At 43.7% G+C, this 21,436-nt stretch overlaps 1 protein-coding gene across 1 annotated transcript in view; it reads left to right on the top strand.

Annotated features, from left to right (window-relative positions):
• The window catches only part of LOC106573109 (sodium-dependent neutral amino acid transporter B(0)AT2), a 62,672-nt gene that overhangs the window by 31,879 nt on the left and 9,357 nt on the right, over positions 1 to 21,436 (top strand). The window contains exons 6-7 of the mRNA XM_014147819.3: positions 13,518 to 13,628; positions 21,137 to 21,378. Coding sequence (XP_014003294.3) covers positions 13,518 to 13,628; positions 21,137 to 21,378 — 353 coding nt within the window. The remainder of the gene's footprint in view (positions 1 to 13,517; positions 13,629 to 21,136; positions 21,379 to 21,436) is intronic.

Raw genomic sequence — 21,436 nt, 5'->3', positions numbered from 1 at the left:
CCGTCATTGTAAATAAGAATTCGTTCTTAAATGACTTGCCTAGTTAAATAAAGGTAACATTTTTTTTAAATCAACAAATAACTATTGTTATATTTTTACAAGGGTATATTTCCACAAATATTTCTTCATACAATTCATCCTTTATAATTGTTTATGCACTATCAAGCATTGGTGCTTATGTTTGCACAACTTGCGGGTTGATATTCATCTGATGCGTATAGTAATGGGGACACCCAGCAACGTTCTCAACGTTTTCTAGTGGGTACTTATAGGCTGAAAGGCCAGGCGGTTCTAGTGTCAAACAAGTCTCAATAGCTAGCAGTGACGCTAGCTACCAAAGGAGACTGAGAAGTAGAAATGTAATTTCTACTCGTAAACAAAAACCTTACAGTTACTACTCAACCTCTCGACAGGGTCTGAAGACATACACTCAGCAGCAATATCCTTCACGGTTTGATGGTGAGCAGATTAAGCAGGCAAACAGGTATACAGTCGATATGAGAAGAGCTAGAGTAGTGACACTCTTCGTGAGGAAGAGAAGCGAGAACAACCAGAGGTCCGGAGACTGGCTTCTTTTATGGAAGTGAGGGTCTCACCTGTCTGTCTCCGACAGATGCTTTTGTTAGGTACTTCCGAGAGAGTAGGTGGTCCTTGCAAACCCCCACTTGATACATCGAAACAAGTATTTGAAAGAGAACACCATTGAGAAAACCATTGGGTCCTTATCATCGCTTGTGCGTCTTAGCAAAGAAAGTTTCTACTCCTTTTAGAGTGTTGTTCCTTGAGCATTTTAGAAAATACCATTTTCACTCGCTTTAGAGTATTTCTGGTCTTATAGGAACATGGCCCTATCCTGTGCTATCTTAATTAATGCAGCATTTGATCCGGCCTTTGTCCCTCTCCCTGGTCTTATCCCAACCGCTGTCTGGTGTTTGCTTGGTTCTATTCAAGCCCCTGTCTCCACAATAAACACAGACAAAAACAGTCTCCACAACACACACAGACAAAACAAGATGGATGCCCTGGCCTCTCAAACAGACAGAAGTGCTTTAATCTTGGTTCTCTGCCATGGTGATGGCACGACAACAGGGAAACCGTCTGTAGTGTCCCAATCCCCCACGTCCTGTTCGTCTGTCGCCTAGCGTGAGGTTATGAAAATGGCCATGCACTTTCCATTCCCCTCCTGGTGAAGGGGCCAGAGTGGGAGACCCTTTGAAGCTTAATCAGGGCTTTACCACACAAAAGAATATTAATGTCGCTTTCGCCGCTTGTTCACAAAAGCCTATTCCTAGGCTGTGATCTACAGTTTCTTTTTCATTTCTGTGTGTGGGTGTGAGGGTGCAAGAGAGACCGAGGGGGAGCATGGTTGCCATGGTTATACGCGCTCTTTTACTTTGTGTGATTGTTAGGGGTGTACTCACAAAAAATGGAAAGAAAAAAACTTTAATCATGTGTATTAAATGGCTTATTAATTTTCCACTCAATCTAATTTGGGCTTGCATTCTTGATAGACAACAGTTCTGTGCAGCTACAAAAGAACACCTCAAAGTTAAAGCACTTACAGTATACATGATTAAGATTCTTTTTTTTATCATGACCTGACAAAGTATAATTTGAGTTGCATAGCAACAACTTGATGATACATAGCCATAATGATAGATGGCTCCTACTATCTGTGACTGAAATGACCTCTCCTTACATAAATTACATGCTATCTAATGGGATAAAGATACAAACTTTGATAGGTGAGGCAGATATACAATATTTAGATATGGGTGGCAGGTACAGTAGTCACTGCACCTATCTGGTGTATGTGACAAAACGTTTTTGTATTTTTGTTGTATTTATTTTTTTTGATTCTCTGAGCAGAAAGGAGCTTATTTTATATAGATAGTGACCAAGGTTGTGATTTTCCTATTTTATGAATGGTTGATACAGTGTGTAGAAGATGTTCAAGAGCAGCTCAGCTGCATACTGACATGGTTAGGGAAATGGAGCTTCAACACATACAGCAGGGGTAGGCAACTAGATTCAGCCCCGGACCAATTTTTGTCGGAGTGAATGGTCGGGAGGCCGGAAAATAATTATAATCATTTGTAGACCACAACTAAGCCCAAAAAGAGATTGCGGTGAAAAATAACAATCATTTCATACCTTGATTACATTGAGGCACGATCACATAAACGTCCTCTCACTGTCAACTGTGTTTATTTTCAGCAAACTTAACATGCGTAAATATTTGTGTGAACATAACAAGATTCAACAACTGAGACATAAACTGAACAAGTTCCACAGACATGTGCCTAACAGAAATGGAATAATGTGTCCCTGAACAAAGGGGGGGGGTCAAAATCAAAAGTAACAGTCAGTATCTGGTGTGGCCACCAGCTGCATTAAGTACTGCAGTGCATCTCCTCCTCATGGACTGCACCAGATTTGCAGGTTCTTGCTGTGAGATGTTTCTCCATTCTTCCACAGAGGCACCTGCAAGTTCCCAGACATTTCTGGGGGAATGACCCTAGCCCTCACCCTCCAATCCAACAGGTCCCAGACGTGCTCAATGGGATTGAGATCCGTGCTCTTCGCTGTCCATGGCAGAACACTGACATTCCTGTCTTGCAGGAAATCACGCACAGAACAAGCAGTATGGCTGGTGGCATTGTCATGCTGGAGGGTCATGTCAGGATGAGCCTGCAGGAAGGGTACCACATGAGGTAGGAGGATGTCTTCCCTGTAACGCACAGCATTGAGATTGCCTGCAATGCCAACAAGCTCAGTCCGATGATGCTGTGACACACCACCCCAGACCATGACGGACCCTCCACCTCCAAATTGATCCCGCTCCAGAGTACAGACCTTGGTGTAGCACTCATTCGTTCGACAATAAACTTCAATCCAAACATCACCCGTGGTGAGAAAACCGCGACCCTTCAGTGAAGAGCACTTTTTGCCAGTCCTGTCTGGTCCAGCGACGGTGGTTTAGTGCCCATAGTCGACCTTGTTGGCGGTGATGTCTGGTGAGGACTTGCCTTACAACAGGCCTACAAGCCCTCAGTCCAGCCTCTCTCAACCTATTGCGGACAGTCTGAGCACTGATGGTGGGATTGTGCATTCCTAGTGTAACTCGGGCAGTTGTTGTTGCCATCCTGTACCTGTCCCACAGGAGTGATGTTCGGTTGTACCAATCCTGTGCAGGTGTTGTTACACATGGTCTGCCACTGCGAGGACGATCTGATGTCCATACTGTCTCCCTGTAGCACAGTCTTAGGCATCTCACAGTACAGACATTGCAATTTATTGCCCTGGCCACATCTGCAGTCCTCATACCTCCTTGCAGCATGCCCAAGACACATTCACGCAGATGAGCAAGGACCCTGGACATCTTTCTTTTGGTGTTTTTCAGAGTCAGTAGAAAGGCCTTTTTAGTGTCCTAAGTTTTCATAACTGTGACCTTAATTGCCTACAGTCTGTAAGCTGTCAGTGTCTTAACGACCATTCCACAGGTGAATGTTCATTAATTGTATATGGTTCATTGAGCAAGCATGGGAAACAGTGTTTAAACCCTTTGCAATTAAGATCTGTGAAGTTATTTGGATTTTTACGAAATATCTTTGAAAGACAGGGTCCTGAAAAAAGCAGGTTTCTTTTTTTGCTAAGTTTATGTCCATTTTTGTTTTTACAGTCCTTTTTGTCCAAAAACTACCCCCCCCCCAAAAAAAAAAGTGTATATATATATATATATATATATATATATTAGAGGTCGACCGATTATGATTTTTCAACGCCGATACCGATTATTGGAGGACCAAAAAAAAAAAAAAGATTCTGATTAATCGGCCGGTTTAAAAAAAATAAAAAAATGTATTTGTAATAATGACAATTACAACAATACTGAATGAACACTTATTTTAACTTAATATAATACATCAATAAAATCAATTTAGCCTCAAATAAGTAATGAAAATTGCTCAATTTGGTTTAAATAATGCAAAAACAAAGTGTTGGAGAAGAAAGTAAAAGTACAATATGTGCCATGTAAAAAAGCTAACGTTTAAGTTCCTTGCTCAGCACATGAGAACATATGAAAGCTGGTGATTCCTTTTAACATGAGTCTCCAATATTCCCAGGTAAGAAGTTTTAGGTTGTAGTTATTATAGGAATTATAGGACTACTTCTCTCTATACCATTTGTATTTCATATACCTTTGACTATTGGATGTTCTTATTGGCACTTTAGTATTGCCAGTGTAACAGTATAGCTTCCGTCCCTTTCTTCGCCCCACCTGGGCTCGAACCAGGAACACATCGACAACAGCCAACCTCGAAGCATCGTTACCTATCGCTCCACAAAAGCCGCGACCCTTGCAGGGCAAGGGGAACAACTACTCCAAGTCTCAGAGCGAGTGACGTCACCGATTGAAACGCTATTAGCGCGCACCGCGCTAACTAGCTAGCCATTTCACATCGGTTACACCAGCCTAATCTCGGGAGTTAGGCTTGAAGTCATAAACAGCTCAATGCTTGAAGCACAGCGAAGAGCTGCTGGCAAACGCACGAAAGTGCTGTTTGAATGAATGCTTACCAGCCCGCTGCTGCCTACCATCGCTCAGTCAGACTGCTCTATCAAATATAAAATCATAGACTTAATTATAACTTAATAACACACAGAAATACGAGTCTTTGGTCATTTAATATGGTCAAATCCGGAAACTATCATTTCGAAAACAAAACGTTTATTCTTTCAGTGAAATATGGAACCGTTCCGTATTTTATCGAATGGGTGGCATCCCTAAGTCTAAATATTGCTGTTACATTGTACAACCTTCAATGTTATGTCATAATTATGTACAATTCTGGCAAATTAATTACGGTCTTTGTTAGGAATAAATGGACTTCACACAGTTCGCAACAAGCCAAGGCGGCCCAAACTGCTGCATATACCCTGACTGCTTGCACGGAACGCAAGAGAAGTGACACAATTTCCCTAGTTATAAGAAATTCATGTTAGCAGGCAATATTAACTAAATATGCAGGTTTAAAAATATATGCTTGTGTATTGATTTTAAAGAAAGGCATTGATGTTTATGGTTAGGTACACATTGGTGCAACGACAGTGCTTTTTTTGTGAATGCGCTTGTTAAATCATCACCCGTTTGGCGAAGTAGGCTGTGATTCGATGAGAAATTAACAGGCACCGCATTGTTTATATGCAACGTAGGACACGCTAGTTAAACTAGTAATATCATCAACCATGTGTGGTTAACTAGTGATTATGTTAAGATTGATCGTTTTTTATAAGATAAGTTTAATACTAGCTAGCATCTTGCTGCCCTCGCGAAACAGGTAGTTGGCCTGCCATGCAGGCTCCTCGTGGAGTGCAATGTAAGGCAGGTGGTTAGAGCGTTGGACTAGTAACCAGAAGGTTGCAAAAATGAATCCCCGAGCTGACATGGTAAAAATCTGTCGTTCTGCCCCTGAACAAGGCAGTTAAGCCACTGTTCCTAAGCCGTCATTGAAAATAAGAATGTGTTCTTAACTGACTTGCCTAGTTAAATAAAGGTATAAAAAAATATATACAAATTCCGCCACAATCGGTGTCCAAAAATACCGATTACCGATTGTAATGAAAACTTGAAATCGGCCCTAATTTTTCGGCCCTTCCGATTAAATGGTCGACCTCTAATATGTATATAAATATACAGTTGAAGTCGGAAGTTTACATACACCTTAGCCAACTACATTTAAACTCAGTTTTTCACAATTCCTGACATTTAATCCTAGTAAAAATTCCCTGTTTTAGGTCAGTTAGGATCACCACTTAATTTTAAGAATGTGAAATGTCAGAATAATAGTAGAGAGAATGATTTATTTCAGCTTTTATTTCTTTGATCACATTCCCCGTGGGTCAGAAGTTTACATACACTCAATTAGTATTTGGTAGCATTGCCTTTAAATTGTTTAACTTGGGTCAAACATTTTGGGTAGCCTTCCACAAGCTTCCCACAATAAGTTGAATTTTGGCCCATTCCTCCTGACAGAGCTGGTGTAACTGAGCCAGGTTTGTAGGCCTCTTTGCTCGCAAACACTTTTTAAGTTCTGCCCACAAATTTTCTTTAGGTTTGAGGTCAGGGCTTTGTGATGGCCACTCCAATACCTTGACTTTGTTGTCCTTAAAACCTGTTAGGGCTAGGGGGCAGCATTTGCACGTCTGGATAAAAAAATGTACCCGATTTAATCTGGTTACTAATCCTACCCAGTAACTAGAATATGCATATACTTATTATATATGGATAGAAAACACTCTAAAGTTTCTAAAACTGTTTGAATGGTGTCTGTGAGTATAACAGAACTCATTTGGCAGGCAAAACCCTGAGACATTTTCTGACAGGAAGTGGATACCTGATGTGTTGTATTGACTTTAAACCTATCCCATTGAAAAACACAGGGGCTGAGGAATATTTTGCACTTCCTATTGCTTCCACTAGATGTCACCAGCCTTTACAAAGTGTTTTGAGTCTTCTGGAGGGAGATCTGACCGAACAAGAGCCATGGAACGATGATGTCCCATTAGACACCTGGCGCGCGAGTTCATGTTGGGTACCCTCGTTCCAATACGTTATAAAAGAGTATGCATTCGTCCACCTTGAATATTATTCATGTTCTGGTTAAAAAAGGCCCTAATGATTTATGCTATACAACGTTTGACATGTTTGAACGAACGTAAATATATTTTTTCCCCTCGTTCATGACGAGAAGTCCGGCTGGCTTAGATCATGTGCTAACAAGACGGAGATTTTTGGACATAAATGATGAGCTTTTTTGAACAAAACTACATTCGTTATGGACCTGTGATACCTGGAAGTGACATCTGATGAAGAGAATCAAAGGTAATGGATTATTTACATAGTATTTTCGATTTTAGATCTCCCCAACATGACGTCTAGTCTGTATTGCAGCGCGTATTTTTCTGGGCGCAGTGCTCAGATTATTGCAAAGTGTGATTTCCCAGTAAGGTTATTTTTAAATCTGGCAAGTTGATTGCGTTCAAGAGATGTAAATCTATAATTCTTTAAATGACAATATAATATTTTACCAATGTTTTCTAATTTTAATTATTTAATTTGTGACGCTGACTTGACTGCCGGTTATTGGAGGGAAACGATTTCCTCAACATCAATGCCATAGTAAAACGCTGTTTTTGGACATAAATATGAACTTGATAGAACTAAAAATGCATGCATTGTCTAACATAATGTCCTAGGAGTGTCATCTGATGGAGATTGTAAAAGGTTAGTGCATCATTTTAGCTGGTTTTATGGTTTTGGTGACCCTGTCTTTGACTTGACAAAACATTACACACAACTCTTGTAAATGTACTGTCCTAACATACTCTAAATTTATGCTTTCGCCGTAAAACCTTTTTGAAATCGTAAAACGTGGTTAGATTAAGGAGATGTTTATCTTTCAAATGGTGTAAAATAGTTGTATTTTTGAAAAATTTGAATTTTGACATTTATTTGGATTCAAATTTGCCGCTCTTGAAATGCACCTGCTGTTGATGGAGTGCACCACGGGTGGCACGCTAGCGTCCCACCTAGCCCATAGAGGCCATTTTGCCACAATTTTGGAAGTATGCTTGGGGTCATTGTCCGTTTGGAAGACCCATTTGCGACCACGCTTTAACATCCTGACTGATGTCTTGAGATATTTGTTCAATATATCCACATAATTTTCATCTATTTTGTGAAGTGCACCAGTCCCTCCTGCAGCAAAGCACCCAAACCACATGATGCTGCCACCCTCGTGCTTCACTATTTGGATGGTGTTCTTCAGCTTGCAAGCCTCCCCCTTTTTCCTCCAAACATAACGATGGTCATTATGGCCAAACAGTTCTATTTTTGTTTCACCAGACCAGAGGACATTTCTCCAAAAAGTATGATTTTTGTCCCCATGTGCAGTTGCAAACCATAGTCTGGCTTTTTTATGGCGGTTCTGGTGCAGTGGCTTCTTCCTTGCTGAGCGGCCTTTCAGGTTATGTCAATATAGGACTCGTTTTACTGTGGATATAGATACTTTTGCACCTCTCTCCTCCAGCATCTTCACAAGGTCCTTTGCTGTTGTTCTGGGATTGATTTGCACTTTTCACACCAAAGTACGTTCATCTCTAGGAGACAGAACGTGTCTCCTTCCTGAGCGGTATGACGGCTGCGTGGTCCCATGGTGTTTATACTTGCGTACTATTGTTTGTACAGATGAATGTGGTACCTTCAGGCGTTTGGAAATTGCTCCCAAGGATGAACCAAACTTGTAGAGGTCTTCAATTGTTTTTCTGAGGTCTTGACGGATTTCCTTTGATTTTTTCCATGATGTCAAGCAAAGTCACAGAGTTTGAAGGTAGGCCTTGAAATACATCCACAGGTACACCTCCAATTGACTCAAATGATGTCAATTAGCCTATCAGAAGCTTCTAAAGCCATGTCATAATTTTCTGGAATTTTCCAAGCTGTTTAAAGGCACAGTCAACTTAGTGTATGTAAACTTCTGACCCAGCTAACCTCGATAATTACTCTAAACTACACAATTATCTTAGATACAAAGACAGCAAAGACAACTATGTTGCTAGCTAACACTACACTAATCAAATCGTTCCGTTGTAATGTATTAGTTTCTACAGTGCTGCTAGTTGGTAGAAGTTGGCTAGCTAGCAGTGTTGACTAAGTTTTGGAGAACGGCGTCACAAAGGACAAAAATAGCTGGCTAGCTAACCTCGATAATTACGCTAAACTACACAATTATCTTTGATACAAAGACAGCTATGTAGCTAGCAAAAAAATTGCTCAGATCAAACAAATCAAACCGTTGTAATGTAATGAAATGTAATATTACCTGCGGAGCGAAGTGCAGCACGACTACTCGGTAGTTATTGGGGTCATCAGGAGCATGCCCAGGCGTTGTAGGGAGGTCATACAGGCACTTGGAGGCCACACACACTACTGAGCCTCATTTTGACTTGTTTTAAGGACATTACATCAAAGTTGGATCAGCCTGTAGTGTGGTTTTCCACTTTAATTTTGAGTGTGACTCCAAATCCAGACCTCCATGGGTTGATCAATTGGATTTCCATTGATTATTTTTGTGTGATTTTGTTGTCAGCACATTCAACTATGTAAAGAAAAAAGTATTTAATAAGATTATTTCTTTCATTCAGATCTAGGATGTGTTGTTTAAGTGTTCCCTTTATTTTTTTGAGCAGTATATATATATATATATATATAAATTACTGAAAACTTTGGAGGGACAAAAAAAAAGGACTCGCGGGCCAGTTTTTGGAGAGAGAGAGAGTTGGGAGAGAGTTGAGAGAGTTGAGACAGCAGGTCCGGGACAAGATAGCACAACCGGTGAACAGATCAAGGTTCCATAGCGCAGGCAAAACAGTAGAAACTGGATCAGCAGTATGACCAGGTGGACTGGGGACGTGGACAGCCAGTAGTCGTCAGGCCAGGTAGTCCTGAGGCATGGTCATAGGGCTCAGGTAATCTGGGAGGGGAGGGAGAGGGAGAGATGGGAGAATTAGATGGAGCATGCCTAAGATCACACAGGACACCTGATAAGACAGGAGAATTGCGCCAGTGTCAGTCAGACAGACTGACCCTAGACCCCTGGCACGTAGACTATTGCAGCATACTGGAGACTGAGACGGGGGTGTCGGGGGACACTGGGCCCGTCCAAAGTTACACCCGGACAGTGCCAACTAGGCAGGATATAACCCCATCCACTTTGCCAATTACAGCCCCCACACCACAAATGGGATATCAACAGGCCACTAACTTACTAACCTGAGACAAGGCCGAGTATAGCCCACGAAGATCTCCCCAACCACACAAGCCCAAGGACAGGAAGGATGGGAGCCATTGACTCAGCCCCCATAATAGGGTCAGAAGCAAAGAATCCCAGTGGAGAGAGGGGAGCTGACCAGGCAGAGACAGCAAGGGTGGTTTGTCATTCCAGTGCCTTGCAGTTCACCTTTGCACCCCTGGGCCAGACTACACTCAAGAGATGAAGAAGAGATGAGTCTTCAGTAAAGACAGAGTTGAGACAGATTCTGTGTCTCTCACATGGATCAGCAGACCATTCCATAAAAATGGAGCTCTGTAGGAGAAAGCCCTGCCTCCAGCTGTTTGCTTAGAAATTCTAGGAACAATAAGAAGGCATGCGTCTGTACGGCAGGACCAAATCGACTAGATAGGTAGGAGCAAATCCATGTAATGCTTTGTAGGTTAGCAGTAAAACCTTGAAATCATCCCAAGCCTTAACAGGAAGCCAGTGTATTAAGGCTAGCACTGGAGTAATATGATCACATTTTTGTGTTCTAGTAAAGATTCTTGCAGTCGTATTAAGCGCTAGCTGAAATGTGTTTTGTGCCTTATCTGGGTAGCCGGAGTGTAGAGCATTGCAGTAGGTTCCATGTGGCTCAGTTGGTAGAGCATGGCACTTGCAATGTCAGGGTTGTGGGTTGATTCCCACGGGGGACAAGTACAGGTGGAAAAGTATGAAAATGTATGCACTCTACTGTCAATTGCTCTGGATAAGACCATCTAATAAAATGTAAATGTAGTCTAATCTTGAAGTGACAAAAGCGTGGATTAGCATTTTTGCATTATTTTTGGACAAAATGTTTCACATTTTTGAAATGTTAGGAAGATGGAAAAAGGCTGCTCTTGAAATATTTTTTTATATGTTAGTCTAAAGAGAAATCAGGGTCCAGAGTAACGCTGAGGTCCTTCAGTTTTATTTGAGACAACTGTACAACCGTCGAGATTCATTGTCAGATCAGACAGCAGATCTCTTTGTTTCTTGAGACCTAGAACTAGCATCTCTGTTTTGTCCGAGTCTAAAAGTAAAACATTTGCCGCCATCCACTGAAACACAGACTTCGAGGGTGTCGTCTGCATAGCAGTGAAAGTTTACATAGAATTTCCAAATGACATCACCAAGAAGTAGCATATATAGTAAAAATAATAGTGGTCCTAGAACGGAACCTTAAGGAATACTGAAACTTACCATTGATTTTTCAGAGGACAAACCATCCAAAGAGACAAATTGATATGGATCTAAACCAGGCAAGAACTTGTCTGTGTAGACCAATTATGGTATCCAATCTCTCCAGAAGAATGTGGTGATTGATGGTGGCGAAAGCGGCACTAAGGTCTATGAGCACGAGAATAGACGCAGAGCCTTGGTCTGACGCCAAACTATTAAGGATTGGACCCTTTTTAAAATTTTTGCGTAAAGTGACATACCCAAATCTAACTGCCTGTAGCTCAGGACCGGAAGCAAGGATATGCATATTATTGATACCATTTGAAAGGAAACACTTTGAAGTTTGTGGAAATGTGAAGTTAATGTAGGAGAATAACGCATTAGACCTGGTAAAAGATAACACAAACAAAAAAACATTTGGTTTTTTTCTTTATTTTTTGTTCCATCATCTTTGAAATGCAAGAGAAAGGCCATAATATAATATTGCAGTTTTAGGCACAATTTACATTTTGGCCACTAGATGGCAGCAGTGTATGTACAGACTGATCCAGTGAAGCATTGCAATATATCAGAAAATGTTGTATCAAGTCTGCCCAGAGGTGCCGAATTGGTCAATTGATACATTTTCAATTACATTACTATAGAGAATATACAAAAGTGATATGGTAATAAAAAACTTGCGTTTACACACTCCCAGGAAGGTCATACATGATGTAAAGTTAGCTTCCCTTCAGAAAAGATGCTGACACATCTAGTTTGCTGGGCGGGGTGGGTGTGGGGCCAGAAACAGCAGGGGTTCAAACTTTAGAACCCAGTTGAATATAAAAATGTATTTTATCAAACAAAACTATGCTACATTTTATCTCTGGGACCATCAGGATGACAAATCAGACAAATATTACAAAATATAAGTACATTATTTACCTTCAGAGGTGAATGTATCAAACCAGTTGCCATTATAAAAGTTTTTTGTTGTTGTGCACTCTCCTCACACAATAGCATTGTATTTTTTCACTGTAATAGCTACTGTAAATTGGAGAGTTAGATTAACAAGAATATAAGCTTTCTGCCAATATAAGACATGTCTATGTCCTCGGAAATGTTGTTGTTACTTACAACGTCATGCTAATCACATTAGCGCATGTTAGCTCAACCATCCCGGGGGAGGGACACCAATCCCGTAGAGATTTAAAAGGTATTTACCACCTTCCCCAGTGTGGTCTCTGTACTATGATGGGGTCTAAAACCAGACTGGAACATTTTCTATACATTATTTGTCTTCAGAATGGCAGTAATTTGCTGAGCAACAGCTTTTTCTAAAATGTTTGAGAGGAATGGGCGATTCGATATCGGCTGATATTCTTTTCAATTTTCCAGTTCAAGGTTTGGCTTTTTCAGGAAAGGTTTATTACTGACACTTTTAGTGAGTTTGGTACACATCTGGAGGATAGGGAGCCGTTTATTATGTTCAACATAGGAGGGCCAAGCACATGAAGTAGCTCTTTCAGTAGTTTAGTTGGAATTGGGGCCAGTAGACAGCTGGAAGGTTTAGAGGCCGTGACTATTTTTGTGAATGTTTCAAGAGATACAGGATTAAAAAACATGAGTGTTTCCACTCAATTTACTCCCCCCACCCACACCACCCTCCAATCCAAAGTTCCCTAGTATCCTCCAAGATAGTACAGTATATCACGAAGCAAGGAGGCCTCTCTCTCTGTCAGTTTAGTGGGACAGTGAGACAAAAGCTCTTGTGTGGGTCCTGGCCCAGATGCAGGTGGGCACCTATAGCAGTTCAGGAGACTACACTTAGAAAAAAAGAGTTCCAAAAGGGTTCTGCGGCTGTCCCCATAGGAGAACCCACTTTGGTTTCAGATAAAACCCTTTTTGGTTCCGGGTTGAACTCTTTTGGGTTCCATGTAGAACCCTCTGTCGAAACAGTTCTACATGACACCTAAAAGGGTTCTACCTGGAACCAAAAGGGGTTCTTCAAAGGGTTCTCCTATGGGGACAGCCAAATAACCCTTTTTGGTTCTAGATAGCACCTTTGTTTTTAAGAGTGTAGACCTCCCCCAGGAGAGGGCCTTTCTGTTGCATCACACCTACTTGCTTCTTCCTCTGTATTCTTCCACTCACTGTGGTCCGCATTCCGCAAGGCTGTGTATTTCTCTGTGTCCACAGGTCAGGAGTAGACAACAAGAGGCAGCCTCAGAGATCCATTTAGATAAAGCACAGAAGTCATCAGTGCACAGGATTTATCTCGTTATTAATCCCAAACTTTGGGTCTAAGCCAGACTTGTCAATAAATCCCTTTAGTCAAGTCTTTGAGCACAAGTCAGAGTCAGAGTATTTTTTTTAACACGAGTCAGGGTCAAGTCTCAAGTCTTTGAGGATGTTTTCGGGTCGAGTCTCAAGTCAGCCTCTCACTTTGTAATGTATGAGTTATAATAAGGTTGTTCTTATGTTGTGGTTGTTTTACAGGTAATGTACTTCAGCTCGTTGTTCCCCTACGTAGTACTGATCTGTTTCCTGGTCAGGGCTCTGCTCCTCAAGGGATCCGTGGATGGGATCCGACACATGTTCACACCCAAGGTACAGTATCCTAACCCTAATGCTTACCCAAGGTACAGTACATTGCAGGGGTTGGAACCGGTTCAGGGAACAGAACAGAAAACTGGAAAAGAACAACATTTTCAGAGGAACAGAATCAGAACCGGGAACGAAAGTGATCTATACAGTTCCAGAACAAAACCGTTATTTTAAAAGCATGGAAACTGGTTAATAACATTATTTTACGTTTCAGCATTTTTTTCCAGTCTCACAAAACTCTGTCACTCAGAAACTTAAGCCTTGTTTCCATTGGCAATTTGAAGTCAAGCCAGGTTGGGCTGGCCTTGGTGGGCTAGCTCAAATTGCATTTCCACTGCCCCCAGAAATTAGAAATGATGTAATGTTGCTAGGTTGCCAATATGTGACTGCAGCTGGCTTCGCTAATGTTGCTAGCTAGCTTGGAAGATGTTGAAGAATTTAATTCATCCTCACCATGCTGTAACTAACCCTCCCCTATACTCCTGCCAGTACCAGCCAGACTCAGAGCAATGTATTTCGATTCCTAACGTTAGCTAGCTAGCTACATGGTTAGCGTCATTGCTAGAATAACAGGCTAGCTAGCTAAATTCCTACCTTGCTTGCCATGGCATTGGTTATTAGCTAGCTAACTAAGCAAACGAGACAACAGGTTTGATATGATGTAGCTAGCTAGCTTTCGATATGACTTGGCCAGCTAATATTCCTGCTAGCTCACATTAGCTAGCTAGCTAGCTAGCTAGCTTGTTTCAACTCGGATTTGCTGGCTAACATTAGGTAGCTAGCATTCAAGGGCTGAATGTTCTCATAAAAGTTTGTGTAGTGCAAAAATGTATGAAGGATCCAGCTATGGTGGTTATTATAATGGCGCCATAGGGGATGGCTGCCGTTTTACGGGCTGCTAACCAACTGTGCTGTTTTGTTTTTTCGCATTGTTTATAACTCATTTTGTACATAATGTTTCTGCTACCATTTCTTGTGACCGAAAAGAGCGTCTGGACAGCAGAACTGCGATTACTCACCTCGAACATTACAAATCCTTTTTATTTAATGAGTCTGATGCAAAGGATATAGTGCTTTGTCAAGACAAGGCCCAAATCCACGTCATCAACATGAAGAGGAAAAGGGGGAGGAGGGTGGGGTGCCTTGTAAGAATTTGCAGACAAGTAGGTAAACCACCACTTCCCAACATGCAATCATGGGAAAACAAACTGGACGATCTACGATTAAGACTATCTGACCAATGGGACATTAAAAACTGTAATATCTTGTGTTTCACCGAGACGTGACTGAACGACGACACATAATATAGAGCTGGCTGGCTTCGCCGTACATAGGCAGGACAGAGCAGCTACGTCTGGTGTCAGAGGAAGGTTCAAAAAAATGTCAGACTCCAGTCACCCAAGTCATAGACTGTTCTCTCTGCTACTGCACGATAAGTGGTACCAGAGTGCCAAGTCTAGGACCAAAAGGTTCCTTAACAGCTTCTACCCCCAAGCCATAAGACTGCTGAACAATTAATCAAATGGCCACCCGGACTATTTTCATTGACCCCCCTCTTTGTTTTTACACTGCTGCTACTCGCTGTTTATCATCTATGCATAGTCACTTTACAAATGACCTCGACTAACCTGTACCCCCGCACATTGACTCGGTACCGGTACCCCCTGTATATAGCCCCGCCTTATCTCAGCTCACTGGTCACCATAGTAGCACCCACTCGTAGCACGCGCTCCAGCAGGTATATCTCCCTGGTCACCCCCAAAGCCAATTCCTTCTTTGGCCTCCTCTCCTTCCAGTTCTCTGCTGCCAATGACCGGAACGAACTGCAAAAATCACTGAAGCTGGAGACTCTTATCTCCCTCACTAGCTTAAAGCACCAGCTGTCAGAGCAGCTCGCAGATCACTGCACCTGTAAATAGCCCATCCAACTACCTCATCCCCATACTGTATTTATTTCTTTATCTTGCTCCTTTGCACCCCAGTATCTCTACTTACACATTCATCTTCTGCACATTCTACCATTCCAGTGTTTAATTGCTATATTGTAATTACTTCGCCACCATGGCCTATTTATTGCCTTATCCTACCTTATTTGCACATGCTGTATATAGACTTTTTCTACTGTATTATTGATTGTATGTTTGTTTATTCCATGTGTAACTAACTCTGTGTTGTATGTGTCGAACTGCTTTGCTTTATCTTGGCCAGGTCGCAGTTGTAAATGAGAACTTGTTCTCATCTAGCCTACCTGGTTAAATAAAGGTGAAATTACAAATACATTTCTGTAATTTTATTGTGTTACTTTTGGATTTTATTTCATTTAGTAAGTATTTTCTTAACTCTATTTCTTGAACTGCATTGTTGGTTAAGGACTTGTAAGTTCTTCACCTGTTGTATTCGGCGCATGCGGCAAATACAATTTGATTTATTTGTGTCTTGTCTGACTACTGCAGTACTGCTTGTCCATGTGCTAGCTAACAGCAACAAGCCTAGACGAGCTAGCTAAACGTTGTGTAAGCATCCAGCAGTGATCAACTTGGCGGTTGCATAGTAATGGCATCACCTGCCCAAATTCTAATTGAGCTGGCACCAGTTGTGAAACTGGGCTGTGCTGGCCCGGGTTTCCCTCGATCCAGCTCGAATTTGAGATTTCCATTCAAGCCACCTTGAATTTGGCCCTAACTTTAAGTGCCAGTGGAAATGTGGCTTTACTCCAGTTTCTGCCTGCCAGCTGGAAATCTTTGCCAGTGTGCATGTGTAGGCTACCTGCCCCTCCCCCTCTGAAGCATAGGCTACTGTACCCTGCTGACATTACAAGCGTGATTCATAAATTGGGGGGAGAGATTTTTAATTAGAGAAGAATAGATTCACTTTTTCAATGCTAGTTAAGGATACTATATTTATCACATTTCACATTGGATTTATTAACTACAAAAAGTTAATTCTGATGCTGCTCTGCACACACAAGCTTGTTAGCTGACTAGCTAGCTCTGGTTTAACGTTAAGCCAACTCTCGTAAGTTCAAAGACATTCAAAGTTCCTCCATAGAAGCCGCTCATTCGTATGTATAATTCTGTGGAACTAATTCTGTCAGGTGTGTGCGTTCTGGTAGCGAAGTCAGGTGCAGGAGAGCAGAGAGTTGTGAACAGGCGCACACTTTAATGAGGCAGGAGAAACCAACAGATGGACGCAACTGCGTCAAAACCTCCAGCCCATAGGCAAAAGTGCAAAACGCGCAAAACAGTCAGAATAATTTATGTTTAACAATAAACATCTTCGTGAACAACACGGTATAAACAAACCAGTCTGGCGCGTCAACAATAAACACGTAACACAAACAATTTCACACAAAGACATGAGGGGGAACAGAGGAATAAATACATGCAGTGTGATTGGGGAATGAAAACCAGGTGTGCAGGGAACAAGACAAAACAAATGGATCAATGAAAAATGGAGCGGCGATGGCTAGAAAGCCGGTGACATCGACCACCGAACGCCGCCCGAGCAAGGAGAGGAGCCGACTTCGGCGGATGTCGTGACAAATAGCAGATAAGGCATGTCACAATTTAAGTTGCATCTCACGCCCCGCACTTGTCTGTCCAATGCATGTATACAACTATCGTCACCATAATGCTGCTCCTTGGTTATACCCAAGGTACAGTACCGTACAGTCAGCACAATTCTTCTTCACATAGCCAACATACTGCACTACACTCAGTCAAGGACCCAGACTTGTTTGATCCAATGCACTAGTTTTATCCAATGCATTTGTTTGATCCAGTTATGGATCAATGTTCCGTTGTTCACTTTACTGAAATGGGAAGGAAACCAAATTGACTGAAAATGTGCCAGAAATATATATTTTTAATACTTTAGTCTTCGGTCCACGGCAACTGAGTAGCCAATGGCAATTGGAATCATTTCATTTGGCCTCTGCTGTGGTGGCATACTTCTCACCCTGGCAACAGGAGTTGCTGGGCGCTCCCTGCTTTATGTAACTGTCACATTCGTTTTGAAAGACGGACCAAGGCGCAGTGTGTGTTGTGTTCCACATATTTTAATAAACAGTGAAACTTCCGCAAAACAATAAACAAACAACGAAACGTGACCTAACTGGTGCAACAAGCACATACACAAAACAATATCCCACAAAGCAGGTGGGAACAGGGACACCTTAAGTATGATCCCCAATTAGAGACAACGAACATCAGCTGCCTCTAATTGGGAACCATACCAACAGCAGCAACATAGAAATGAAAAGACTAGAACACCCCCTAGTCACGCCCTGACCTACAACACCATAGAAAACCAAGGGCTCTCTATGGTCAGGGCGTGACAGTAACCCCCCAAAGGTGCGGACTCCGGCCGCAAAACCTGAAACCAAATGGGGAGGGTAGGGGGGTGACTAGTGTCGGTGGCGGCTCCAGTGCGTGTCGCCGCCCCCGCCCAGACCCTGGATCCGGCCATGGCGCCGGACTGGACGCCATGCCTGGACTGGGCACCGGTGCAGAGGAAGGCTCCGGCCTTGGAGCGGGACTGGATGCCGTGCCTGGACTGGGCACCGGCGCAGAGGAAGGCTCCGGCCATGGAGCTGGGTTGGACGCCGTGCCTGGACTGGGCACCGGCGCAGAGGAAGGCTCTGGCCTTGGAGCGGGACTGGACGCCGTGCCTGGACTGGGCACCGGCGCAGAGGAAGGCTCCAGCCATGGAGCTGGGTTGGACTCCGTGCCTGGACTGGGCACCGGCGCAGAGGAAGACTCCGGCCTTGGAGCGGGACTGGACGCCGTGCATGGACTGGGCACCTGCGCAGAGGAAGGCTCCTGCCATGGAGCGGGACTGGACGCCGTGCCTGGACTGGGCACCGGCGCAGAGGAAGGCTCCGGCCATGGAGCTGGGTTGGCCGCCGTGCCTGACTGGGCACCGGCGCAGAGGAAGGCTCCGGCCTTGGAGCAGGACTGGACGCCGTGCCTGGACTGGGCACCGGCGCAGAGGAAGGCTCCTGCCATGGAGCGGGACTTGACGCCGTGCCTGGACTGGGCACCGGCGCAGAGGAAGGCTCCTGCCATGGAGCGGACTGGACACCGTGCCTGGACTGGGCACCGACGCAGAGGGAGGCTCTTGCCAGGGAGCGGGACTGGACACTGTGCCTGGACTGGGCATCGGCGCAGGTTGCATCGGACTGATGACACGATCCTCAGGTCGAGTGCGTGGAGCCGGCCCAGGACGCACCGGGCTGGAGAGGCGCACTGGAGGCCTAGTGCGTGGAGCCGGTACAGGTGGCACCAGACTGTTGACACGCACTTCAGGGCGAGTGCGGGGAGCTTGCACAGGACGTACTGGACTGGGGAGGCGCACCGGAAGCCTGGTGCGTGGAGCCGGCACAGGTGGCACCGGACTGGTGACACGTACTTCAGGGCGAGTGCGGGGAGCTGGCACAGGACGTACCGGACTGGGGAGGCGCACTGGAGCCTTGATGCGTGGAGCCGGCACAGGTGGCACCGGACTGGTGACACGCACTTCAGGGCGAGTGCGGGGAGCTGGCACAGGACGTACCGGACTGGGGAGGCGCACTGGAGGCCAGATGCATGAAACCGGCACAGACTTCACCAGACTGCTGACAGGCTGTTCAGGTCGAATGTTGAGCAGAACACACTTGACCAACATCTCTCTCCTCTCTCTCTCCCCCCCAACTTCTCCATCGCCTCCCTGACGGTCTCTGGCTTTTCAGGGCGAGTGCGGGGAGCTAGCACAGATGGCACCGGACTGGTGTCATGCTCTTCAGCATGCCTGCGCTGCAGCATACTCCTCGCCAAAGTCATTCTCCGATATCCCTCATCACACTGCTCCATCGACTCCCAGGCGGGCTCTGGCTCTCTCCTTGGCTCAGTCGACCACCCCTCGTGCCCCCCCCCCAAGAAAAAAAATCTTGGGGTTTCAGTGGCCGCAGTCCCCGGCGTCGTCGCTGTCCCCCTATGCTCCTTGGCGACTCCCGCCAAGGAAGGGTCTCGTGTCCTCCCGTGATTTCTTCCCAGGTCCAAAACTCCTTTACCTCCGTCACACACTGCTTGGTCCTTGCTTGGTGGGATATTCTGTCACGTTCGTTTTGAAAGACGGACCAAGGCGCAGTGTGTGTTAAGTTCCACATCTTTTAATAAACAGTGAAACTTCCACAAAACAATAAACAAACAACGAAACGTGACCTAACTGGTGCAACAAGCACATACACAAAACAATATCCCACAAAGCAGGTGGGAACAGGGAAGGGGTCCTCAACAGGTTAAGTATGATCCCCAATTAGAGACAACGAACATCAGCTGCCTCTAATTGGGAACCATACCAAGAGCACCAACATAGAAATGAAAAGACTAGAACACCCCCTGACCTTCAACACCATAGAAAATCAAGGGCTCTCTATGGTCAGGGCGTGAAAGTAACATCCACGACGGCGTGTTCCATTCATTTCACAACAAAGTCTCATGTGTCTGCTGATTCTCACACAGCTGACATCTTTCTACTTCAAAGGCCTTTGCTGTGTCTCCTCTGTGCAGGGAGAAAGACATCAAAAACAGGGCTCATTGTGTGTTGTGTAGTGTGTGTCTTCTAACTGGGTTAAGCCTTCCACCACACACATATATTGTTGGCTATTTGAGAGCAGTAGCATGCTTGATATGTTCTCCTTGTTGTGTCCTTGTTTGATCTTCTCCAGTTTTGACAAATGGAGGTAACTCTCAATCATGATTCACATGTCCACTGATCTGTTCCACTGGTCCAAACAAGGGTTTGTCCATTACTAGAAGTTTAACAAAGACTCTTGTACAATAAATGACATAGTGTTGTCCTAAAGAGTCAAACGTTGGTCAAATTAATCCACATCCAGGAGAGATGTGTCTAGAACTATAGTTTATCTTCCTTTAGCACCTCACCTAAATGCAGTGGTGTAAAGTACTTAAGTAAAAATATCTGTACATGACTTTACTATTTCTATGTTTGACAACTTTTACTTTTACTTCACTACATTCCAAAAGAAAATAATTTACTTTTTACTCCATACATTTTCCCTCACACCCAATAGAACTCGTTACATTTTGAGTGCTTAGCAGGACAGGAAAAGGGTCCAATTCACACGCTTATCAAGACAACATCCCTGGTCATCACTACTGAATCTGATCTGGTGGACTCACTAAACACACATGCTTCATTTGTAAATTATGTCTGAGTGTTGGAGTGTGCCCCTGGCTTTCCGTAAATAAAATAAAAAATAATATGGCTCCATCTGGTTTGCTTATTATAAGGAATTTGAAATGATTTGTACTTTTACTTTAACTTTTGATACTTAAGTATATTTTAGAACCAAATACTTTTAGACTTTTACTCTAGTATTTTACTGGGTGACTTTCACTTTTACTTGAGTCATTTTCTATTAAGGTATCTTAACTTTTACCCAAGTATGACAATTTGTGTACTTTTTCCACCACTGTCTAAATGTGCATTCTTAATTTATTTCCTTCCAGTTGGAGATCATGCTGGAGGCCAAAGTGTGGCGCGAAGCAGCCACACAGGTCTTCTTCGCCCTGGGCCTGGGCTTCGGAGGGGTCATAGCCTTCTCCAGCTACAACAAACGGGATAACAACTGTCACTTCGACGCAGTGCTGGTCTCCTTCATCAACTTCTTCACCTCTGTGCTGGCCACCCTGGTGGTGTTCGCCGTGCTCGGCTTCAAGGCCAACATCATGAACGCCAAGTGTGTCGCACTGTGAGTAGTACACTATAAGCCACTCACTTTTAGAACTCCGGAATGTAGCCTAATCCCC

Source organism: Salmo salar, chromosome 16, assembly GCF_965601325.2.
Source record: "Salmo salar chromosome 16, fSalSal1, whole genome shotgun sequence".
NCBI lineage: Eukaryota > Metazoa > Chordata > Actinopteri > Salmoniformes > Salmonidae > Salmo > Salmo salar.
Note: the sequence above shows the minus strand (reverse complement) of the source record. Positions and strands in the feature narration are given on the sequence as shown.